Genomic DNA, 23252 nt, shown 5'->3' with positions numbered 1-23252 from the left:
CTGGCACCGAGGCAGCATTTACCCACAATTCATAGCTTTTTATTGCATTGAATTTCTCCCTTTCACTTCTTTCACAGCTCCTGAGGAAGAGGCACATAGGAAATGATATAGTCACGATTATATTCCAGGAGCCGGGAGCCCATCCGTTCACTCCACAGAACATTCGCTCTCACTTCCAGCACGTGTTCGTCATTGTCCGTGTGCACAACCCTTGCTCTGACAACACCTGCTACAGGTTGGCCTTGTTTCCATAGCAACCCTTGCTAAGCACAGTATTGCATGTTTTGCCTGTAGCTGATTTTTGAGATATGTCATGGAAAATATAGTTCAGTGACCGAAAGCTCTGCTGAGATTGGTTAAAATATGGCATTTGCTCTTTTTTTTCTTATAGTGTGGCAGTGACCCGCATGAAGGACGTCCCTCCGTTTGGTCCGGCGATACCTTCAAATGGCATCATGTTCCGTGACCCCGCTGCCTTTCGGGCTTTTCTGCTGGCCAAGATCATTAATGCAGAGAATGCTGCGCACAAATCAGAGAAGTTTCACGCCATGGCAACCCGCACACGCCAAGGATATCTGCGGGACCTGGCGGAGAACTGTGTTTCCACTACACCGCTCGACACTGCTGGCAAACTGAACAATCTCATCTCTCTGGCCTCCAAACGCAAAGAACGCGTCCGGGCTCGCGAAGCAGCGGAAATGGGTGCCGTCGGGGCGCTGATTTGGCGCGTACTTGCGCAGGACTACAGTGGCGGAGGCGCCGAGCTTCCTTGTGCTCTTGCCATCTCCACTGAGTATATAGTGCTGGCGGACTGCTCGTCCAAAGAGGTGGTGTTTAACTGTTTCTGTACTGATGTGATTGGCTGGACGGCAGAAAGACTTGCGCTGAAGATTTTCTATGGCAGAGGAGACCATGTGGCCTTACGGGTACCCGAGGGCAGCGCACACGATATCAGAGAGGTGCTGCAGAGACTTAAGGTACTGATACAACATGCATAGATGGCTAAGTTATTGGTTTGCATTATGGGATGTGCCTTTTAGGGTGTGTTCACACTTGGCATTTTGGTTCGATTAAAACGAACGCTGGTGTGATTGCTCTGTTAGTGCGTTTCATTTGAATAAGTGTGAACGCTGCCTTCTGAAGTGGACAGAGACGCTGTAAAGATCTCGGTCCACTTCCAAACAAACTTTGGTGCGGTTCGTATGAAATATGAATGCAACACCGACCAAAGACATCTAAACGAACCACAAGATGCGACCCTAAAAAGGACAGAATGCTCAAGCATACCCGTTTTTTCTCATGACAGTCGTGATATTGCCCATCACAGTTAATGAGAACCGCGCAGCAGATCTGCATTTGTGTGTGACGGAGGGATTGCTGACGCTGTTTTGACTCCTTTACACATTTTATAAGCTCTTCACGAGTTCTCAGCTGGTCAAAATACCATCACATGCAGTTTGCGCATACGCATTTAGCCCAGAACACAGCATCGTTTTTGGATGTTCTGTAAGATTCGTTGCAAAATATATCTAATAAAAGCCGACCAATCAGGTTGTGAATATATCCAAATGCCTTTAGGTTCGGTGTTAAAATGCCAATGTGAACGCTAAGCGGACCAAACTACAAATGTGAACACATCCTTATAGTCTCTAAACTCCTCTAAAGTCTCTTTTTTCCCCTTGCAGGCATTGACTATAGGTTGTGAGACGGTTGATATGACATTGCGACGTAATGGTTTAGGCCAGCTTGGTTTCCATGTGCGTTTGGATGGAACGGTGTCCGAGGTGGAGGAATACGGTTTCGCTTGGCAGGCGGGACTCCGGCAGGGTAGCCGATTGGTGGAAATCTGCAAGGTTGCAGCGGTGACGCTCTCCCACGATCAGATGATCGACTTACTGCGGACGTCGGTCACTGTAAAAGTGGTCATTATTCCACCTTATGAAGAGGGTGGGGCACGCAGGTGAGCCTTTGGGAATTTGCACTTATTCTTTGAGTTTGATGGTGTAGGTGGGTGCTGTTTGAGAAATCAAATGCTGTCTGTTGTGTGTCAGTCAACTACCTCGCAAAACGGTAAATATCACAAGATATAATGATTTATTAGACCACAGAAGCCACATCTGAAGCAGCATGCATGATATATGTATATATATATATACACACACTTTGATGTGGCAGAGAGGAATGACAGTTGTTGTGAACAATACATTACACATTCATACTGTTGGTTCTTATCCAATGATGTTCTGGTATTTATATACAATGTATATCACAGGGTTCCTCAAATCAGAGTTAAGCCGGATTCACTGTGCAATTTTAGCCACGATTTGGCCATCAGATACAAATTTTATGAATCCTAAAAGATTCCTCTGATCCTAGGCTAAAATCTGAAGTCTTCGATCGTTAGTTTGACATGTTTACCGACAGCCAGTACAATTGCTATCAAATTTGACCTCCTACAAAATTCTGCCAGTGTCAGAAGATTTGACGCACAGTCCTGTAGTGTGACTTATCCTACAACAACCATCAAATCAAAAATCAATATGAGCGCCGAAGCTGATGATGCAATTAGTGAGACCACAACAAACCACCACTTGCTCCACACACATCATCTTCATTTTTCCAGTTGTCTTTTCAAGAAAAGCCATGATCAAAATTAACGCTAGAGATTTTGTTTGTGTGTTTGCTAGCCACCATTTCTATCCCGCATGTAAATGCAGCTCGCATCACTTAAACGTGTCACGGATTGACGATGTAAAACTCTGGACAAGTCTTCTTGTGTGTCCATTTTTAATGCGTCTTGACTGTCGTACAGTCTGACATTGACAACTGAGATCCCACAGTGTGACATGGCCTACAGCGAGAATCATGTTCGTACAGTCTGAATGGCAGTCATAAAGAACTATTATAAATCATACAGTGTGAACCCGGCTTTACTAGAAAATCACAGGTGGTTTGATGAGGCTTTGAGGATCTACAGCCAGATTTGAGGAATTCTGGTGTGGCATATACGAAGATTTTAAAAACGACATGTTTGAAGCTGAATTAAGCTTCAGTAACTATTGACTTATATATGTGTGTTTTTTTTTTGCAACCTGCTCCCGTACATACCCAGACAAACTATTTTAATTGGTGCATTTAAAAATCAGATGAGAGAGCCATAATGCCATATAATTGCTCTTGCACTAATTTGGGTTATTTGATTTCATACTACATACTAGAAATTCACTCCTGAATCCGTTTAAGCTTTGATTGTTTGGCCATTTGCTGGGAAGAAAATGTACAAGTCGGAACTCTTAGAACTTTAATTGAATATCCCTGCAGAGGATAGCAAAGAGCCATTACCCCAAATTTTTTATCAGAGCGTTAGATAGCTCTTGTGACTCCATTAAATTCATTCTTCTTTGATAAATCATTAATGGAGAACACCATTAAAGACTGTCGGACTCCAGCCGGTCTCATATAGACTGTCGACTGCTTCCTTCATTCAGTGTCTCGTTGCCTGTGATGTTCCAGAGATCTAGAGAGAGCATCAAATCCCTTCATTACGCCTGTTTGTGTGGATGTTTTAAAGAATGCCAGATATACAATTAGACTGCAGCACAGCTGAAATCCTGCAATCCTTTTCTTTGAATAAGACACGTATAAATGCAGTCAGAACAAAATAGACGTTCTCTGACAGATAAAGGTATGAACCTCAATTCATCAAGTCATTCTGTACTGAAAACAGCAACTTTAAGCCTAAAATCTGGGAAGCAGCACATTTCAGTTCTGACTGGGCTGCTGTTATTGGTTTTTTGCACTTTGCACCCCTCTGGAGACACATTCTCGTTTTGGAAAGATTAATGACGAGCCTCGTGCTTGTTGCTGATGCCCTCCAGCTGGAACCCCTCTGATACAACTCAAAGATTGCACTGAGGGTTCACTGTTTTTATCGGTGATACAAAAAAACATAACGTATCTTCAAACGAGAGGGGGAAAGCTTTTGTTTCTCTCGCTCGTACCTCCTCCTTGTCTGGTGCACAAACAGGCGCGCACACACACACACACACACACGCACACACACACACTCACCAGATTTTGAGAACGTTGGCAGACGCCTCAGTTCTCAGGGGAACAGTGAGTGGGAGTGTTAGAGAGAGAGAAGGACAGAGAGAAAGAGAGTGTTAGAAGAGGAGAGGAGAGAGGGATGGAACGGTTTACAAATGAAAACAGTGATTATGTGAAGCCTCAGTTTTGCTGCATCGAAAAGGTACGTATGCAAAACTTCAAAACCCTGTGTTTTGGTCTTAAAAATCTAAAGTATTTTTTATTTTATTTTTTACATTTGAAATGCACATTGTGTATTATATTGCATAGTTTAGCGTCACATGTCTCTGAACTTTCTGCTGAGTGGCTCCTGTAAGGGACTAATTACTCAGCAGCAGTGTGTTTGATTGCATGCTAGAGGGACATGTGTTCGCCGTTGTGGTTAATTACACAAGTAAACTGTATTTGAAACGTTCTCTCTCGCGCACACATGCATCCCAACACCCCCACCCACACTGTGCAGAGGAACGAAAGAGCGTGCTAATTGCATGCTTCAACATGCTTGTCTTTTTGTCATTCTATCTCTTTCGCTTTCCCTCCTCTGTTTGTTTCTTTTTCCCCTCTCACTGGTCCAGTCTCTGTTTGTCAAGGAGAGCCAGGGGAGCAGATTGCATGAGAAAAAAAGGGCTAAAAATAAAGAAATAAGGGGTTTTAATTAAGAAATGTGTTCGGCGTGACACCGAGAGGGAACTGACAGCGTGTTTAGCATGCAGGGAGAGGATATTTAGACCGTAGATGCTGAGGCATGTCTGAGCGTCTCCTCGCTGGGAAACAAAGTGGGAGGGTGTTACATACAGAGGAAAGAAACACCCCTCCTCCTCTTTCTCCCTCCATTTCTCCCTCCCTCTCTCTCTTTCCTCTTGTTATCATAGTGAAAGAGCGGATTGGAGGGGTGGGGAGAGCAGAAGTCTGTGTGTGTGTGTGTGTGTGTCCCCGGTTGTCAGGGTTGGTTTGTACTTCAGCTGTCAGTCAGAGCCTCATGGCGCTGCTGCGGACATCCGATACAACAATCTGGTCTACACGCAGAGGTTAGTGATGGGCTTGGAGACAAAGAGAGGATGGACGTGAAACGCTGGAACTCAGTTATATTACAGCTGTGAATGACAAAGGAATGAAAATACTTGGACACGGTGTTGGTGTTGGATGGGTAGATGGATGGATGGCAGTAAAAGAGGAGTGTTGGAGCTGACAGCACTCTTTCAGTGCTGAGGAGGAAGATCTCCAGTGTAGCAACACGAGGCTGTAATTTCACGCTCGGGGTTTTTCTAGTCTTTGTCCACCCGTGGCTTCAGTCTGTTTGATTATGAAGCATTATTGTGTGCTGAAGAATTATGTGTCTTTAACAAGAAACTGCATGTGCTGATAATTGTCTGAGAATTTGTCATTTTCTCTAAGTTAAGCATAATGTACAGTAGGGTCCAAAAGTCGGAGACCACATTGAAAATATGGTGTGTGTTTTTTATTTATTTGTTGTTGTTGTTTTTTCTTTAAAGATGGCAGTCTTAATTTTGAACAAAGAAACGGTATGATGTAAAATAAGAAATATTGGTAACACTTTATATGCCAGTAAATACATAAACTAATATTAACAATGAGCATTACATTTTTTACAGCATTTATTCATCTTTGTTAATGTTAGTTAATAAAATTGTCATTGTCAGTTCATGTTAGCTCAGGTCCATTAAATATTAACATTTGATATGACATTTGGTTTTTATAATGTATTAGTAAATGTTGAAATTAACATTATCTAAGATTAATAACTGATTTGGAAGTATTTTTCATTGTTAGTTCATGTTAACTACTGTAGTGTAGTAAAGTGTAACCCAAATCTTAAATATTTCTGTAACATTTTGTTATTTAAATGTTACAAATAACACTTTATTTTAAGGTGACCTTGTTACAGTGTAATTATACATTTAAGTAGTACTAATATGTAATATTAATTACCTACATATACTTACTTTAGGTTTTGGTTAAGGGTTAGTTCAATGTAATTATGCTTAATTTCTGGTATTACTAGTAAGTACATGTAACAGGGACACTGTAAAATAAAGTGTTACCAATATGTGTTTTAATATTTGTATGTTTTGGAGCCCCACACATGACATGCGGCAGAAACAAATTATGGAGGATGATCAGATATTTCTTTTAATTTTATTATTAACTTGTTTACTTTAAACAAATAGCGCGATTGGCCAGCTACAGAGAAAATTATAGCCAGTGACCAATCCTGAGTGGCGTAGTCACTACACACATTACACCAAGTGCGGTTATACGGTTAGACAACCGTGCTGAGAACGTTTGTTATCGTGCCGTATCTGCCAATACTTCCACTGTTATTTCCGTTTTATTGCGACTTTAAATAGTGGCCGTGATTTAACTTCAAAGAGGGAGTGAATAAAGTCGTGGGAGCAGATTCTGAAGTTGTGGACACAATATCTTGCTTTTTTCCCTCCCCGCATGTCATGTGTGGGGCTCCATACTAGGTCACTGATTAAATAAGGAAATTTGTGACATTGATCATGTGAATCTTTATACAGAAAGTCAGAAGATCATCAGCTTTTACACAAACTACTGCTGTCATTAAAGCAAAAGGGAAAAAGCAAATACTAATACATTTTTGTTCAATTTAATGTAAATTTTCACTCATTTCACTATGTTCATAATATATATCTTTTAATGAAAAATGAAAATAACACAAAAGAAATGTTAAATGGAAGTATTTTCATTAGCTCTCAGACTTTTGGGCCTCTTTGTACGGTAGCTGGCAGGTTTAAATAAACATGAGTTTTACCAATATAGTTAGTATTCAGCCTCCATCCGCTCTCTATGCGTGTCTGTAGTCAGTCAGGGCTAGTTTATATGTCCTTGTGGTCTTCAGAAGAGTGTTTTTTTGGTATATTAGACAGAAACCATGTGGGTCCTGGTGTGCTTTCTCTCCCCCTCCTTCTCTCCCTCTCCTCCTTGCTTTCTTTTGTCTCATTTTGGGCTTTCTGACTCTCGGTTTGACTGTCTTTTTCTCCCTCCCTGTGGATGGAGGATGATAATAGGTAGCAGCACACAATAAAGATGATGTATGAAATATAGATGTCAGGGAGCAGAATGTGCTACTAGGTTAAGGGCTGGAATATCAGGTGAACAGTAATATCAAAGATGGTGACGTCCATAAAACTGAAGTCTTGTCATTTTGACATGGCAAGAGTCCAATCGATATATATTGTCCAGCTTGCTTCACACATTGCAGGGTTTCTGAAAACGCAGTTGTGAGTCCTGAAAATTTACGGTGTGAGTTTGGCTATAACTCGGTTGTCACTCCCATAAATAACTGAACTGTGTGTGTGAACGTAACCGTATTAAGGACTCAAAAACAGGACTGACAACTGTATTCTGCTGCTGTGAACGTGGCCATATTATAAATGGCTTTACTCTTTGCTGTCACTTTTTATCAATTTAATGCGTCCTTGATGAATAAATTATTCATTTCTTAAAAAAAAGTTTTTTTTGTGAAACAGGAAAAGGTACTGACAATCTAAATGAGGGTAGATGAGAGTGATAAAGCTCAAAGGACAGTTGTCTTGAGTCCTTGTGGTAAAGTGCTGACAGTGTGAGGGGTTCAGAGTGGGTTTCAGTTTCTCATCATCATCAGAAAGCAGAGAGACCCAGAGGGATTCTGGCGCTGATGAGAGCATCTCATCCTCATGCTGTTTGGCATTCAGTAGAGGTTACTGTACTGGTCAACAGGGATTTAGGACTAATCTGCCAGTAAACCAGACCCGATGTGCTTAAGCACACACTCAAATTACTACAGAACCATTCGCTCAACCATCCCTTAAAATCTCTGACCTTTAACACGGGATGAAGAGTTTTCATCTGCTTTAAAATGGTCATGATCACCCTAGTCGCGCTTAGCAATCGGATCCTCATTGCAGATTATTCTGACCAATAACCACTCATTTAGACTGGAAGAAACTGACTTGATAAAAGTCCAACTACAGTTTTTGTATTCACGTGTTGCTTAGGGTTGGGTTTATCTGAAATGTAAAACGGCAAAAATAGACTTCTATGGAAATATTGTTTCAAATGAGGGCGTGACCGAATCAGACGGTTTCGGTGGCTGTTTGTAGATGTGTTGTTCCCAGAAGTTTAATAAAAAAAAATTAATGAGTATAATGCATTTATAATTACTACCGTTCGAAAGTATGGAGTCAGTATGATTTTAAGAAATACTTTTATAATAATACTTTTATTCAGCAAGGTGCATTCATTTTATCAAGTGACCAGAAAGACGTTTATAATATTACAAAAGATTTATGTTTCAAATAAATGTTCTTCTATTCCTAAATCATAAACCATAAACTTCGAATAATAAATGTTTCTTGAACAGCAAATCAGCATATTAGAATCATTTCTGAAGGATCATGTGACACTGAAGGCTGGAGTCATTATGCTGAAAACTCAACTTTGCATCACAGGAATAAATTACAAAACAATAATTTAAAATTTTCATAATATTTAATGATATTACCATTTTTTTATTAATTTAATCTTGGTGAGCATTTTAAAGAAGGGACTCTTACTGGAAAAAATAAATATAGCTGTCCTCAAACTTTTGGACAATCGTGTATAAATTAAACAGTATATTTATAGAAATTACAGTATAGTTATATCAAATAAATATAATTAGTATTAATATATATGTTGAGTTATGAACGGATGAACGATTTTGGAGTACTGAAGTTATTTGCATATTTAAATTTGAATGGTTTATGTAATGTTTGTAGGGGCTGTACGGAGGAGTACGAGATGAAGATGATGGAGCAGAAGGGAGAAGCGGAGCCGGTGGCTGCAGGGTATCGTGGGGGGCAGCGGACCCCGGTATGGCGTTGGGACAGTCCCCCGGGTACACACACCTCTGCCCAGCGCTGGACCCCCAGCGGACCCCCACCAGTCCCCAGCCGTGCCCACAAAGCTCTGGTCCCCATTCCATACAGAGAGCCCCAACACATCTCTGCTAAAAGGCGAGACATTTCGGCATATGGTTAAAATCTCAGGAAAACCAACTATTGGGCACATATTTTGGCTTTGTTTTTCTTCTCACTAGCTATTTCCGTCTCCTCCCACAGGCCTGTCAGTTACCCAGAGAACCATTACAGTGTGTCTCCTCTTGGCGGGGACAGAGGGATGGCGTACAGAAACCCTTTGGCTAGTTTCTCCAGTCCAGCCTCTGTGTTTAACTCTACTGCACTGGGAGTGCCGGGACTCAGCGGACCCTTCATCCGCTATAAACCCTCCCGAGACGGGTCAGTGCTGCTCATGTTTCTTTTGGTTTGTTTTTTGAAGCATGTGGCATCAGTACATTGCCATACTTTCCCGTGCCTGTGCTGTCTATTGTCTGTTATTTTAGTTCAGAATATGAGGATTTCACAGAGAATTTATTAAAGGGATAGTTCACTTTAAAATGAAAATTCTGTCATCATTTACTCACCCTCAAGTTGTTTCAAACCTGTATGAATTTCTTTCTTCTGCTGAACACAAAGGAAGATACTTTGAAAAATGTCAGTAACAAAACAGTTACCAGGTCTTACCAGGACTTCCATAGTATTATTTTTTTCCTACTATGGAAGTCAATGCGACCTGGTAACTGTTTGGTTACTGACATTTTTCAAAATATCTTCCTTTGTGTACAGCAGAAGAAAGAAATTAATACAGGTTTGAAACAACTTGAGGGTGAGTAAATGATGGCAGAATTTTCATTTTAAAGTGAACTATCCCTTTAAGTTCCCAAAGAATGGCATATCTAAAATTCATAGATATGGCATTCATTGGAAATTTGTGCTGATGTTTCCAAGCATTTTGTCCATATAGGGATAACATAAACTCAGCCAGTTATTATCGCCTGTCAGGGTGTTCATTTTGAAAGGTTTTATTTTGTGATAATGACAAGATAATTGTACAAGACACCTGATTAAATGAATGGATTGATAAAATTGATTTAACCTGAAATTACATTGAAAGTGGACGATCTCAAAACGTTTTATACCCCATCATGTATGCTTGATGATAGACATGAATTTTAATGCAATGTTCAAACACGTCGATCTAGCATGTTTACATAGAAAAACAAGTGGAATGCCAAAACTTATTCTGTGTGAACGACTACTAACAGTTTGGTCTCAATTCAAAAGAACTTATCTAATGAAGTTAACCCAACTCTATAGCATGTTTGCTGTCAGAGACATTATTAATATATCTGAAGTGTCTAAATATTCATTATTTTGCCCAGCACTATTGGAAACTGATACAACAGAATGCTATAACTGTTAGTGAGGGTAGAAATGAACATCTTCAGGCGCTGTTTAACGTCATCGGTGGGTGTGTCTGATGGTTTATGAGAGGCTGTGGTTGAGGCATGTATCAGCTAGACCTACAGTGCTATTGTGTGTTTGTGTATGATTGTATACATGTTTAAAACCGAGATCATGGCATGTATAGACAGTCATGGCGCTCTATTATGTGCTTGATGGTTGGCTACCCTGTTCAACCAGAGGAACTTGTTGTGAACGTTTCTTTTTTGAATGCGAGTTAACATACACTGAATTGTTCACAGAGAGAGAACAACAAAATCATGTCGACTTCTTTCTTATTTTTCCCCCTTTTCAGTGTTCACATGCATTCATATTTAATGTAATTATAAAAAGTGTGTCATTGATTAGCATATCCTGGTTGTTATGTATCTAATTAGAGCTTGTCCCTTCCAAACACCATTCCCATGACAAACCTTAAATATTTATAGAGTTTACAAAGAGCTTAATGAGGAGGATAATTCTGCTGATTGTGTTTTTGACCCATATTTTAAAGTTTGCATGAAATCAAAAATATATATTTTTTTACTTTGTTAGTGCAATTACTAGTCTTGTGGTGAACAACTTATCTGTCTAAGATACCCACAGAAATAAATAAAAATTCTAATCTTTGGTCAAAATCTGAAAATGTCCATCCTGAAATGGTGTTCTTTCTCTGATGATGTCAGTTTGACGGCCTGGGGCAGATCATGCTTCACCAATCCCTTCTAACCATCAGTGAAGCCGCTCATATGCAACATTTATTTTCACTTGAAAATACGTCACAATAATAATTTAAAGTTGGTTGCAACTTTTAGCTCACGTAGACTTTTAAGTGTTTTTTTCTAAAGTTTGCCTGGTCACGTCAGCAGTTTAAAGTGTGTTAGAGAATTATAGAGATATTGGGGAACTGTGAGTCTGTTAAACATTTCACACTGACTGTGTTTATGGTGGTGATTCAGCGAGATGTGCTAATGAGTGCTATTAATAGTCCCATCAGATCCAGCCATACATCACTCAAACCCACAGGGTGACAAGTGACAGAACACTTGGGTTGCAACAGACTCGGGATTGAATGTGGCATGTGTATGATGCAAACTTAGTGGTGCGGTGTCAAAATTGACCCTGTTTGGTTCCTTAATGCACATAATGTGCTTTAGTCATTGGTGCGTGTTATAGACTACCAAATAAAATGTTTGTCTTCATTATCTTTTTTTAAAGTCAGCTTGAAATAAATATTAATCCTGTCTGTTTTCTGAATGCATGTTATTGCATTCTTGTGTTAAATTAAGTTAAATCCTTATTGTGAACAGTTCATCTGTGCATAGCATACTTCATTTATGTCATGAAAGAAGGAATCTGACAGTACTTCAGTTTCATTGCGACTTTAAAATGTAATATCTTTATCTGCCTCTTAGACCGCTTTCTTTTTCGGCTGATATGACCAAACTCTCCTCCACCCATCATACAAACCCTTTCCACAATCCAATAAAGTCTGATGACTAAAGTCACGTCCCTTGTTCTCTGCAAACATTATTTCAATTAGTTTTGCTAATTCCACCACATGTCCTTTCTCCAAAACCCTGCTCTCCCATGACATGTCAGCCAACCTGAACTGGTTAACATGCTCAAGTAAGCCAAATAAGAATATATTTAGTAATATTTGTTGTGTGTGTGTGTAGGTTTGGGTCAGTCCAGCGGTCTCTCCAGCCATTTGACCCACATGTTTCTGCTGACGGCTCCAGTGGAGAATCATCATCTGGTTTCACTAGCCAAGAAAGCACGATGGAACGCAACAAATCAGGTAAACAAACACAACAAAGACATTTATAGAGCTCCAGTCCTTAAACAAAAACTGCTGTAAATGTTTTGTGTGTACCGCCCCGTCACTGTGTGAACTCTGCCATCTGCTGGATAAACTCAGAATAAAGGCTTCTTTATTATTGTGATCAGAGGCTGTGAGAAGTATGCTGATATTCAGGTGTTAGCAGAGTGATGGATTGACTCTGATTAAAGTTATTTTTAACTAAACCTTCAACTATTATAGCCAGCAGCCATATCACCGTGTAGGAATCCCAAGGTGTCCCACTGAAGCTAAGCAGGGCTGAGCCTGGTTAGTACCTGCATGGGAGACCTCCTGAGAAAACCAGGTTTCTGCTGGAAGAGGTGTGAGTGAGGCCAGCAGGGGGCGCTCACCCTTTGGTCTGTCTGGGTCCTAACGCCCCAGTGTTGTGACGGGGACACTATACTGTCAAAAGCCGCGTTTCCACCGAAATTACCTGGAACAATTTGTCCCAGGAACTTTTTTTGCCCCAGACCGGTTGCTTTCTGCGTTTACACCGCGGTCCAAAGTACCGGGAAGATTATAAACTGCGCGCGACTGCTCCTCCCAGTCTGCGACGCACAGTAAACAGTTTTGAGCGCCAAATTTATAATAAGTATGGAGGAGATTCAAACTGTGCTGTAGTTGTATTTGTGATGTATTGCGGACATTGAATGTAAGACGGGTGGGACGAACGCGCAGAACATTTCCTGTTACACAAATACGCTTAATAAAGCCTGAACCTCGTCATCGTTCCAGCTATTTTTTATTTTATTTTATTTTTATTAAATTCCATATTTGCAGACAGACAACTAATGCATGAAGCCACGAACCGCAATAGATTTTTAAAAATGCTGGTTAAAATAGAATGCTGCGTGGAGTCCTCCAGTCAAAATGCGGAGTGAACACAACCAATCAGCATGTTCAGCGCATAAGTCCCACCCCCGAAAGTTCCTGAACTTTGAAAAAGTACTACCTCGCGAGCAGGGACTTTCGGAGGGGAAAATATTTACCCGGAACTTCATTTAGACCCTGGTTCCTGCGGTGTAAACACACCGAGTACCACCCCAAAGTTCCTAGTTCCTGGGGAAAGTTCCCGCGGTGGAAACGCGGCTCATGAGCACCGTCATTCGGGTCCTGACTCTCTGTGGTCATTAAAAGGATGAGCACTTCAATTTCTTTTAGTTGACTGGTCAACTTTTTATAACATTTAAGTTGACTTATTTCATGTAATATTAATATTTTATTGCCATCAAGAAAAATATATAAAATAAGTATTTAATAATTTGTTACATTTATATAGCGCTTTTCTGGGTACTCAAAACACTTCACATGGAGGGGGGAATCTCCTCAACCACCACCAATGTGCAGCATCACCTGGATGATGCAACGGCAGCCATATTGCGCCAGAACACCAGCTTACTGGTGGAGAGGAGACAGTGATGAAGTATATGGGGATGATTAGGAGGCCATGATGGACAAAGGCCAAAAGGCAAATTTGGCCTGGATGCCGGGGTCATACCCCTACTCTTTTTTGAAGGACATCCCAATGCGTTTTTAACTTTCTCTGGATTGCTCGAAATTGGTCCGAAATTGTGATCCAGTTGACCAAAACCCATCTTAATACCAGGTGTAAACAGGGCCTGAACGAAACGCAACAAACATCTAATTATCAAGCACAATAAAGAGTGGCAAACACCCTTAAGGGGGCGTTCACACTGCCACCCGGGTATTAATTTTCAATGCGTGACTGATTCTGTCAGAGTGAACTGGGCCTCACCTGTTTGTGTTTGTGTGTTGGACAGAGCCCATGTGGCATGTTCCTGCATCATCACGAGGTGTGTCAGTCGCCTCCGCTCAGAGAAGACAGACCCGACAGGACATTGCAGGGAAAGACTCTCCAAACCGGCACTCTAAGGTGAGCAGTCGTCCTCATCATCATGATAACAAGGAAGCAGTTTCATTTAGCAACCAAGCCCCCAAATACCTTTCTGACTTAAAGGAACATGCCACTGTTTTTTTTAAATGGGGGTTATTCACCGTCTCCCCTACATTTAGATAGGTGGGCAAACGCATTTTTGTCTCAGTGCATGAGTTGTCTTAGTCTGGCAGCGCAGCCGCTAGCTTAGCTTAGCATAATGAATGAAATCCTTTGTTGCCGGATAGCATGTTGTGAGTAAAAGTAATAAAAAAATAAAATAAAAAAATTAATTATTGTGGTCTGCGTATTCACAACGAGTACAAATAGCAATGCAGATTAAGACTAGGCGATTTCCTAGGCAGATATTGACTTGGAACTATATTGGGGTGAAGCGCGGTCGAAGCACTGCTACTTGGGCGCAGAGATATTGCCCACCTATCTAAATGTAGGGGAGATGGTGATTAACCCCAATTTCAAAAAATGGTGGCGTGTTCCTTTAATTGTCACTCACAATCCATCCAGATCACTTAGATCAAGAGATCTACATCTCTTGTCTGTCCCACAATCTCGCTTACAATGCAGGAATGATCAAGCTTTCGCAGTGGTCGGCCCTAAGCTGTGGAACAACCTACCACTACATGTTAAAACATTTAAATCCTTGCTAAAAACAAATTTTTTCTCTTGTGCTTTTAATCTACCGTAACTTTGGCTAACCAAGGGTGATTTCAAATGTGCTTTATAAATAAAATTTGATTTGATTTGTCTCTCATGTAATAATCTCTCGGCTCTCTCTCAGGGTGAGGCACACTATTCCAGTCACTCCAGCAGTAACACACTCTCCAGCAATGCTTCCAGCAGTCACAGCGATGAGCGCTGGTTTGACGGGATGGGAGGTGGGGTGTCCGGTGTCCTGATTGACCCCTCAGACCCCGACCCGGACCTAATGGGCAAGGGAGGGTCCAGTGACAGTGGCATCGATGCATCTCTCTACACACCAAGTCCCAACACTAAAGGAGCCAAACCTAGCCGCAGTCTTGCAGGAACGCCCCACAAACCCCTGCATGGCTCCGCTACCTACAGCGGCCTGCAGGATCTGTCAGGAGCCGGAGAGGGGCGGCGCAGGGAGTCGTCACCCGTCATCGCTGCATCAGCCAGTCAAAGCAAGAACTACCGCACACGCACATTCCCCCCTCCGGGATCGGCCAATGCTGACAACCTCAAAGCAAGGTATTGTGTTTATTCTGAAATGTAAAGACCATTATTTAAAAGTTTGAGTCATTCAAAAAATTAAAGGGGTTATATGATATGATGCTTTTTGATGTTTTCCTTTAGTGTGTAATGTATCTGTTTGTGCTTGAATACGATCTGCAAAGTTACAAAGCTCAGTCTCACACAAAGGGATTTATTCTATCTAACAGAGAACACTGATCCAGACCCGCCTAAAACACCTCGATCAAGTCGAGATATAACTTCCTCAAACAATGTGAAATATTAGCATAATGGCCATCCAAAGGCATACAAGAGAAGAAGAAGAGGCTTCAATGACTTGTAGTGTTGTCATCGTGTCGTAGAGACGCTGTGTTTTGGATGCAAAAGCAAAACTCCTTTGTTTGGCCTTCCGAAAATTCATAAAATTAGGAATCAGAGGCAAAGATTTATTTATGAAGTTGTTCTTGAGCAGTGCAACCTAAGTTTGTTTGTGCACAGTGCATTTTACAGCTAGGAAACATTCTGCTCAAGTCATGCTTGCAAAGTTGGTTTTTGATCAATAGGCCAATCAGATCGATCATCCACATTTTCAAAATCCGACTCGGCTCGAACTGACGATGTTATTAAAAACTTTGTGTTTAAAATGGCTTAAAGCCTTGGAAGCTGAAGCTTGGGCTTATGGTAAGGGGTGTTACATTTCCGACACGCAATCACAACGCACTGGTCAGCTGGCCAATCAGAGCACTCTTAGCACTCTTGCATAGTTAAAAAATGCTGTTCTTTTCAACATTCTATTTGTCAAAGAATCCTAACAAAATAAAAATAAAGTATTAGTTTCTATAAACCTATTAAGCTGCACAACTGTTTTCAACATTGATATTAAGAAATGTTTCCTTAGCAGCAAATCATCATACAAGAATGTTTTTTGAAAGATCATGTGACACTGATGACTTGAGTAATGATGCTGAAAATTCAGCTTTGATCACAGGAGTAATTTGAAATAAATAAGAAACCGTTATTTTAAATTGTAATAATATTTCACAAGATTACGGTTTTAAATGTATTTTTGATCAAATAAATGCAGCCTTGGTGAGCAGAAGAGAAATCTTAATGACCCCAAACATCTGAATTGTGTGTATTTAGGGCCTGCTATACCCCTCAAGGGTTTAAGACCCCTGCTGCGGCCGATAAACCCCGGCCTTTCAGATCTTCAACAGTCACACCCTCGCCAGGATCCGCCCAGCTGTCAAGCTCCGCCCCCAAGTCATTTAGTAAAAGCAAGAGTGCATGGCAACAGGAGGAGACCATCACAGCAACAAGCACCACCTCCACTGACAGCAACAGCAACAAGTACATACGTTTATAAAAACGCATTTTCATATTTGTGTTGGGTTATGAAATGGATGCATCACATATTGCAATGTCACTCAATTGTGCATATTGCAATGTCCCTGTTATTGTGTGCTTTCAGGCAGGTGGATATGAACAGTAAGAACGTGTTCGGACAGCCTCGGTTACGTGCCTCTCTGAGGGACCTGCGCTCACCACGCAGATCTCACAAGAGCACCATTGAAGACGACTTGAAAAAGCTCATCATTATGGACAACCCTGCGGATACACCATCACGGGATGCGGTGAGCACACACAAACACTGAAAAGGCTACAAAACTCTGCTTGTAAACGCAACAATGATTTGAGCATTGTGTGTTCTTTCTCCTCTGCAGTCTCCTCATCGGACCCTGCAACGTACTTTCTCAGATGAGAGTCTGTGCAGTGGACGGAGAGATTCCAGTTATGCAAGCACGCCTCTTTTTGAAGGACAAGTGCCGCCCAGTGACCTTCTCTTCACCTGCACGCTGCCTACTCGTCGCCACGTTCACAACAACAACCTTGGAGCCCTCGTTCCCAGTAAGAAAGGTGGGTGTCATTTGCTAATCATAAGTTGCATCCCAAATGACGCACTATACACTATGTACTTACTGTATGTACTCATCTGTGTAGTGTATGAATTTTATAAGGTTATTTTGTCATTCAACATCGGAGTCTTATGCCCTTCCCCCTCCGTTATGTAATTAAAGTTGTGACAGTTGAGTGCATGACATGTCCAATATTCCACTCTGTTATTTTCCGTTAATTTAGTGCATTATCCAGATATTTAAAGTGCAATTTTCCGTGTGAACACACTACTTGCACTATTTATACTTTAAAATGTCATAGAATAGTGCATGCACCTATAGTCAGTTGGCATCTGTTATCTGCTACTAGCATTGGGATAAACTGTCCGTTTGTTGTTCCTCCAGTGCCGTTGTCTGCATCAGAGTTGTCATTGACTGAGGTGAGGGATAAGGTTCCTCCTCTCAGAAGACTGGACCCTGGACTCATGCCTCTTCCTGACACTGCCTGTGGACTGGAGTGGTCCAGCCTCGTCAATGCAGCCAAAGCATATGAAGGTATGAGTTTCTACATCAAACTAAGATGCTTGAAGGTATGGAAGCCAATTTCCACCACATAAGAAAACAAATCATGTTTTTGTAAAAAGTCATGATTATTTTTATTTTAAAAAATATCTCAATCATGAGATGAGATTTTATAACATTTAATTTCAGGTTTTTGTAATTTTTGACTTTTTATCTTATAATAACTGTGATCATTTTGACTTTTTATCTCATAATAACTGTGATCATTTTGACTTTATCTAATAATTGACGACTTATTTCATAATTTCAATGTCATTGTCATTATTTAATTTTTTTCCTATCTCATAATTATATATTATTATTTCATAATAACTGTCATAATTTAGTTTATCTTATAATTACGACTGTCGTCATTTTGACTTTTATCTCATAATTATGACTCTTAATTATGTCTTATTTAATAATTTCCACTGTTGTAATTTGTTTTTTTAAATCTCATAATTACAACTCATATATTTGACTTTTTTCCCTCATAATTATGACTACTTATGTCATTTTTTGTTCTTCTCTAGTTTCACTTTTTGTCATAATGTAGTTTTTTTCCTCTCAGATTTTTGACACTTTATTCCATAATTTCAACCTAATAATAACTATGAATTACCAAAGCATGATTTTTTCCTTATGTGGTGGAAATGGACTTCCATATAAAGGTGATGTAATTTGTAGGATGAATCCACAGAAGAGTGTAAATGCATGGCTCTCTGTGGTTTACATACTTTACCTTTGAGTTTGTTTTGTGTCTGCAAGATTCCCATATAGTCGGAAATGTATTAAAGACTCATTCATCACACTGGTGATCTTAATGATTAATTATGACTGCATATATTATTTTTTTACAGTGCAAAGAGCGGTTTCTTTATTCTCATTGTCTGAGTCTCACGCGGGCAGCAATGAGCTGAGACCCGTCATCAGTCCGGTGCCTTTCCACACGCCACAGACTCCCCGCACCACTCCTACTTTCAGCAGGTACTGGATCTACACTCGCTCTTTCTCTGAGTAGATGCACTTTAGGGCTTGTATTTATACCAAGGGGACAACATTGGCTCTGCAATTCTCCATAAAGTTTTGGATGGGTATTCAAATAAGAATTGAAATGCTAGGATACTTGTTTTAACTTGTTTTTAATTTGTGTGTTGCAGTGAAGAGGTTCCTAATGACCTGTCTGGGCGTCTGTATCATCTGGAAGTCATGTTGAAACAGCTGAACACGGATCTGGAAAAAGTGAGTTACATCGGCGGGATCTGACCAGCCATTGTGTAAACACAATGACTCTGAACGCGGATTAGTCAGTGGAGTTTCCGGTTTCATCGTGAGGATGTTTAATTTCCCAGACAACCTCTGCTGTAGTCCCATTTAGCCACTTCTTAGCAACCGCCTTTTTAAAGACACGTAAAAACTTTCAAGATTGCACTGGGGTTTTGCTGATGTATTTTATGTTGTAGAATAAAACATGAAAATATATTGTGTGAACCACAGGCTTTATTTCAAGCATTTAACCAAAAATCCATTAAAAAAAACCTGTTGACTTCAGGGTTAGGGTTAGTAAGAGTTGCTTATACTAGTTTCCGAGTTTTAAGACCTATAAAGGTTTAAGAACTATAAAGAATTAAAAAAAATGGCACACTTGGATCTCTGAACACAACGTCACACATTCACTCTTGAAAGCGAGATTTAGGTGAAGGATTCAGTACGTGATGCAAATAAAATCCATTTGTGTAGTTTTACTTACTTAAAAAAGTACTCGACTAGCTGATTACCTGTGCACATCTGTACTTCACCCTGGACAGTTAAAGGGGTCATGAACTGCATTTTTTATAACGTTTCCTGAGGTGCACTTATAATGTTAGTATGATTTTTTACATAAAAAAATTGTCATAATTTAGAAATAAAAGGCCATTTTCTACCCTGATTTTAGCCCTCTGATTTGAGCGCTCCGTTGGAAGGGGCGTGTCTGCTGCTGTGAGACGTGTAAACGCCCACTGCTGTGATTGGCTAACATCCTGCAAGTATTACATGTGAAACTCTCTCGAAATCTCTTACTACGTTTCTACTATTACAGCTGTCGAGATGAACTAATCGTGAAACCGTCGATTACAGCATTAAATTGAGATCTACTCCCGTTGCATGAAAGGTTGCAGCGATGAGCATCTCCGCAACTCGATTCCTGCACTTTCACGAATGCTTTCATCATAACTAGCAGTGCAAACACGATGTGAATAAGAGATTCATTGTGCAGTGTAGACAGCGTCATTGATTATAATGGACTCTGATCACCTTGCTGTGTGATTGGCAGCGCTAGCGATTATAAAGGGAGCGTTCTTCTTCTTTTCTTTTTTTTTTTCGCTTTCTGTATATGATTGAATCATATTTTAAATAACAGATTATTTTCATGCTAGTAAGAGAAACAATATGAGGTTGAGTGTTTAGTCACTGGCTTGATTTACTGACGCATAAACAGCAATAAAAGAGGAACGTCTGACTGTATGTCAATCATTACATATCAGAAATCACTGATCGCAGAACAGGTTTAAGAATTAACCAGGTTACTTGCATATTGTGCCATTACTATTGGGTTCATATTTTGTAATAAAATTCAGTTTGCAAAGCCTCTGCCGAAATTGCGACTGATTTACCAAAGAATACAGAGTGAGATGTTCCGTACAAACTAAAAATGCCCTGAGACATTCACATAGTTGAAAATAAATGAGCACTTTCCTAACATTCGGATCCTTTGCAAGGTCATTTATTTTGAGTCCAGTGATCCAGTTTAGGGGCCAAAGATGTGATGATGTAGAAGTGGGCGTTGATCTGATTTTGCAGATCAAATCGTCGCACGATTACGTCATAACGTTTTCAGAGCTTAGTTTTGATAAAGACCGTTTTTGGACAAATGAGGTCTGAAACGTACAGGATGTTTTTATAGTATAATGACCTTTCTTAGAAAATGATTTTCTCAATTCATGACCCCTTTAATTGTAAAAGTTAAATAAAACAATAAATGTTAAAAATGAAAGAAAATAAACCCGCGCTGAAAAAAAATAGTAACTTGGCCGTTTTTGATGACATCCTCTAATCATGCTTCTCTCTTTCTCTCCTCCTTTTCTCGTGTTCCTTCCTCTCAGGAGAAACTGGACAAGGCCGTGTTGTTATCAGAGATGGCTAATCTGAGGCACAACAACCAGCGTCTGCAGGAGGAATCACACTCAGCCAGTGAACAGCTCCGCAAGTTCAGTAAACTCTTATCCTCCACCATGCCTGAGAGGAAATGAGTGCTTCCTTTCCTTTGAGAAGATGAGAGGGGATCTTCACGTACCTGTACTGTGCCTAATATGGCATGTTTAGCTTATTTAATTCAAAGTCTCTTATCGCCCAGTTCATCCACTGTCCCGCTCGCCCTCATATAAGGCAAGTCTGCCAGCTCGCCCTCCCCACACACAAACCTGTGAGCTTTATGAAAGTGTGACGGGGGAAACCGAGAGTTTATGCGGGTCTGCCTGATGACTTGAGACTTTAAAGCTTTAAATTAAAGCCGGTACAGAAGTACAAACGTATATTTTTAAACACACACACACACACACACATACACACACACGAGTCCTACCTTGAAACAAGCGAGCTCTTTATCTGATCGAACTACTTTCGGAACTATTTTCTCATTGTAGATTTATTTTTGTACTCGAGGAGTCGACACTAAGCTTGAGCCAGTGAAACTGAGAGGCCTATTTACTGCACAGTCAGCTCAACAGCCAAAAAAATGAGAATAAACAAATCAGAAAATAAACACTTGAGCCACGCGAGACATCCTTTTCCCAGCATGTCGAGAGAAATCACGGTACTGTAAGTGTGAGAAGAGGTACAGTGCTCTGGGAAAGTCTAATTATAAACCACATAATCTCATGTGCAGGTACATTAGACGCTGTTGCATTCATATTTATACTCGACGGAGAGGCGATTGTACAAACCATCCTCATCTCAACTGATTTATCATCCATAAATCTTCAACGCAGACTTCATAGTGACTGAAAGCCCTCTGCAATAACAGCTCTGTAGACGGAGAATCACCACTTTCTGACGGAAACGCAACCGCTACTAAAACTGTGATGTTCTTTGATCGTTTCCCCTGTGCATGGACATCGGTCAGTCTTTAAGCGACAGTGTCATGTGACAGGAAGTGCCACTTGCTCTTTTATGTATAGTTTTGGCATAGCACTGTGTGTAAACTTGGGCTGTTCTGTCAGATTGCGACACTGTATATGTATATGCAAAGCCGACTCTTAAGAAACCCTAGTCAGCTGTGTTCCATACAGACTCTATTTTTCTATTTGTATTTAGTTCAGGTTTTTCAGGTGAAACGACTGTTGGCAATAGATGGCTGTTTTCAACTTCTAGACAGATCATCGTGTTTACATACCAAGACGATCCGGACTGCAGTTGGTTACGAGCTCTGGAAAATCCTAACTGGAAAAACAGATCCAATATGGTTTAACATGTACCCCATGTTACTCTGTACATGTCTGCCTTAAAAGTGGTCATCTGCGACCAGTGACGTGTTGTGATTTACGACCCATATCAGCGCTCTCCATCCCTTTAACCTGAAGCGACTGGAAGAATATGTCCTCCTCTCTCAGGACCCGTAAGCTGCCCTCTCGACGACCTGATCTCTATTCCTCTGCCCTATTTATTCCCATCCAAGCAAAAGCACTGCAACAGTCAGTCGACTTTACCGCATTAGTCATCATAGCTTCGCTAGCTATAAGTGAACATATGATGTCTCCGACACACGAACAACATATACATCCCTATGACAGTAACTAGCACTGTAAAACGCAAAGGTTTTTATTTATGGGGTGAGAGATACAACCCTGGCATCATTCATTGCAGCTGGTTAGTAGTGTAATTGTACATACAGTGATTTTATACAAAGCTTTAAACTGCTGATAGCTAACGTTACATGTTCTCCCCACTATAAAAATCAATTTAAAGGGACAAGAATGAAAATTATGTCATTTTCTCACCCTAGTGTCGTTCCAAACCTGTATGACTTTCTTTTTTCTGTGGAATATCATAGGGATGTAAACGATTAATCGCGATTAATCGCATCCAAAATAAAAGTTTGTGTTTACATAATATATGTGTGTGTATTTTGTATATATAAATACACACACGCATGTATTTATTTAAGATTTTTTTTTATTTATATATAAAATAGTTGTATTTATATATAATATAAATTATATAAAAATATATATGCAGTATATAAATGCAAATATTTCTCAAATATATACATGCATGTGTGTGTATTTATATATACAAAATAATTATACACAATACACGCATATATTATGTAAACACAAACTTTTATTTTGGATTCGATTAATCGCGATTAATCGTTT

The 23252-nt window shown here is 40.2% G+C and overlaps 1 protein-coding gene across 2 annotated transcripts in view; it reads left to right on the top strand.

Annotated features, from left to right (window-relative positions):
• sipa1l3 (signal-induced proliferation-associated 1 like 3) overlaps positions 1 to 21607 on the top strand; it is a 77726-nt gene extending 56119 nt beyond the window's left edge. For both annotated transcript variants that reach the window (XM_079621589.1, XM_079621590.1), the window contains 15 exons: positions 78 to 235; positions 392 to 977; positions 1686 to 1960; positions 8871 to 9107; positions 9213 to 9389; positions 12113 to 12234; positions 14058 to 14170; positions 14970 to 15400; positions 16526 to 16732; positions 16854 to 17016; positions 17107 to 17299; positions 17683 to 17832; positions 18699 to 18825; positions 18999 to 19080; positions 20982 to 21607. In XM_079621589.1, the coding sequence (XP_079477715.1) occupies positions 78 to 235; positions 392 to 977; positions 1686 to 1960; positions 8871 to 9107; positions 9213 to 9389; positions 12113 to 12234; positions 14058 to 14170; positions 14970 to 15400; positions 16526 to 16732; positions 16854 to 17016; positions 17107 to 17299; positions 17683 to 17832; positions 18699 to 18825; positions 18999 to 19080; positions 20982 to 21128 (3168 nt within the window). In that variant the 3' untranslated portion in view covers positions 21129 to 21607. The remainder of the gene's footprint in view (positions 1 to 77; positions 236 to 391; positions 978 to 1685; positions 1961 to 8870; positions 9108 to 9212; positions 9390 to 12112; positions 12235 to 14057; positions 14171 to 14969; positions 15401 to 16525; positions 16733 to 16853; positions 17017 to 17106; positions 17300 to 17682; positions 17833 to 18698; positions 18826 to 18998; positions 19081 to 20981) is intronic.
• The last annotated feature ends 1645 nt before the right edge of the window (positions 21608 to 23252 follow it).

Source organism: Phoxinus phoxinus (assembly GCF_949152265.1).
Source record: "Phoxinus phoxinus genome assembly, chromosome: 8".
NCBI lineage: Eukaryota > Metazoa > Chordata > Actinopteri > Cypriniformes > Leuciscidae > Phoxinus > Phoxinus phoxinus.
The sequence above is the reverse complement of the archived record's forward strand: the minus strand, read 5'-3'. Positions and strand labels throughout refer to the sequence as shown.